This window comes from Haliaeetus leucocephalus, unplaced genomic scaffold (assembly GCF_000737465.1).
Source record: "Haliaeetus leucocephalus isolate CR32 unplaced genomic scaffold, Haliaeetus_leucocephalus-4.0 Scaffold164, whole genome shotgun sequence".
Classification (NCBI taxonomy): Eukaryota; Metazoa; Chordata; class Aves; order Accipitriformes; family Accipitridae; genus Haliaeetus; species Haliaeetus leucocephalus.
The window spans coordinates 1303291-1305782 of NW_010972600.1; the positions used below are offsets into that span (position 1 = coordinate 1303291).

The 2492-nt window shown below is 65.9% G+C and overlaps 1 protein-coding gene across 1 annotated transcript in view; it reads left to right on the plus strand.

Moving 5' to 3' along the window:
- The window catches only part of KCNN1 (potassium intermediate/small conductance calcium-activated channel, subfamily N, member 1), a 5160-nt gene extending 2861 nt beyond the window's left edge, over positions 1–2299 (plus strand). The window contains exons 4-8 of the mRNA XM_010563294.1: positions 586–727; positions 805–915; positions 1016–1143; positions 1860–1929; positions 2027–2299. Of these exons, the coding sequence (XP_010561596.1) occupies positions 586–727; positions 805–915; positions 1016–1143; positions 1860–1929; positions 2027–2299 (724 nt within the window). The remainder of the gene's footprint in view (positions 1–585; positions 728–804; positions 916–1015; positions 1144–1859; positions 1930–2026) is intronic.
- Positions 2300–2492: the final 193 nt, after the last annotated feature.

Sequence of the window (2492 nt, forward strand, 5' to 3'; positions counted from 1 at the left end):
GCGCGCCGTTGGGCGCGGGGCCCTCTTGTTGCCCGGGGGTGTGTGGGGGGGGGGGGGGGCGGCTCACCAGGGTGGCCCCCCAGGGGCTCGCGGGGCGAGGGGTGCTCCGCTCCAGCCAGGTCTGTGCAACCTTCCCCCGCTCTGCAGAGATGGGGTGTCCCCTCCCTGGGGGGTCCAGCGGTGACACCCGTGTCCTGTGCTTTGAGATCTCTGGGGGAGCTCCAGGAGGACGGAGGTCGCTGCCATCCCTGCGTGGGGGCTGCTGCTCCGCACCCGTCACCTCGTTATCCTCGTCCAGCAGCCCCCCCCGAGCCAGCCCTGTTCCTGGGGGCCGCAGCTTGGAGGTTTTCCTCCTCCCTGGCACCCATGTCCAGAGTGGCCATACCTGGTGTCCCCAGGGTGTCCCCAGCTTCTTTGGGGACCCACATGCCAGCAGTGCACCTGGGAGCTTGGGGACTCTCCCGGCTACAGCTGGCAGATGGGAAAGGGGCTAAAAACCATGCGGCAAAGCCGGTAGCGCCGTGGGGGGGCACGTGGTGGGACCGGGACCGTGCAGTGACAGTGGCTGCGCTCGGCCCCGGGCAGGTACCACGACAAGCAGGAGGTGACCAGCAACTTCTTGGGGGCAATGTGGCTGATCTCCATCACCTTCCTCTCCATCGGCTACGGGGACATGGTGCCGCACACCTACTGCGGGAAGGGCGTGTGTCTGCTCACCGGCATCATGGTGAGCGCCAGGGGGGGGACGAGTTCTGCACCCCCCGGTCCTGCCACTGCCCTCACCGCGGGGCTCTCTGCCCTCAGGGTGCCGGCTGCACCGCTCTGGTCGTCGCTGTCGTTGCCAGAAAGCTAGAGCTCACCAAAGCGGAGAAACACGTGCACAACTTCATGATGGATACGCAGCTAACGAAGCGGGTAAGACCCCCCCTGCCAGTGCCGTCCCCCCCGCTAGCCCCATCACCAGGCCCAGGACCAGCCATCTCCACCCCTGACCCCGGTGCTCTGTTGCTTCCAGGTGAAAAATGCTGCTGCCAACGTACTCAGGGAAACGTGGCTCATCTACAAACACACCAAGCTGGTGAAGAAGATCGACCATGCCAAAGTTCGGAAACACCAGCGTAAGTTCCTCCAAGCCATCCATCAGTAAGTGCCAAACCTTTACCTGCTTCCTACGAGGAGGTTTTTCCCTGTCGTGGCTCCGGAAGGAGAGACGGGTGCTTTTTCCCCTTCTGCACCCGTGCTGCCTGGACCCCCGGGTTGGGAGCCAGGTGGTCCCCGTCCCCTGTCCCCGTCCCCGCTGTGGGAATGCTTTCCCATGTGAGGACCCCCATGATGCTGGGGTGACGCCAACGGTACCCGATGAATGAGGCTTGATGTGACCGTGTCTGCCGTCCAGCTTCACCCGCATCGGGGAGCAGGGCTGGGGGGCTGCAAGCTCCTAGCTGCCTCCTACTTTGGGGGGGGAAACCTATGGGTGTCCGGCTTGGTGGGGGAACACCCAGGGTGGGGGGGTCCGTGCTGCGGCTGCTGTCGTCTCGCTGCGCTCTTCGTGGTGGTATTAAACCTGCTGTTGTGTTTTGTCTCTGTTCTGCCCCGTCCCTGCAGAGCTCAGAAGTAAGTCGCCCCGCGGGGCTGCTCCTCTCCTCCGTCTGCTCCCGTGTGCATGGGCTCATCGCTGCAAAACGCGGGGAGTGGGGGACACGGCGGGGCAGCCCCCCCCCCCCAGGGCTGTCTGGGAAGAGGATGGAGGGGCAGAGGCTGTGCTTGCGGCATTGGGGGGGGGCTGCATGCTAGGGTGCTGGGGGGGGTTGCATGGGGGTGTCACTGACCCTGACCCTGCTCCCCCCATGTCTCTGCAGGTTGAGGAGCGTGAAGATGGAGCAGCGGAAGCTGAACGACCAGGCCAACACGCTGGTGGACCTGGCAAAGGTGAGCGATGCCGGGGTGGGATCTGGGGGACCCCGCTGCAGGGGGCTCCCGGCGCTGAGACACACCCCCCCTTCCACACCCCCCCGATTCCCGTCAGACCCAGAACATCATGTACGACATGGTCTCGGAGCTGCAGGAGCGTAACGAGGACCTGGAGAAGCGGCTGGGCGCCCTGGAGAGCAAGATGGAGGCGTTGGGGCTGAGCCTGCTGGCGCTGCCGGGGCTGGTCAGCCAAGCCCTGGGGCAGCAGCAGCGTGAGCTCCTGGGGAGCTGGACCCCCCGTCTCTGCTCCGCCACGGCCCCTTGCACCCCCACCCGAACCCCCAGGTCCCCTTCCACCGCCCCCCCCACCTCCTCGGACAGCGGGTGATGGGGTGGGGGGTGGCCGGGGCCCCTCTTATGTCTGGCCATCGTGTGGCTGATTTCAGTAGCTTTGTTCTGTAAAGCCCTGTATAAATTTCCTGCGTTCACTGTGCTGGCGTGAGGCTGGAGCCCCCCCCCCGGGCCATCCCGTGCCCCCCCTCCTGGCCAGGCGGGAGGTGAGCCCCAGCCTCCAGGAGGGC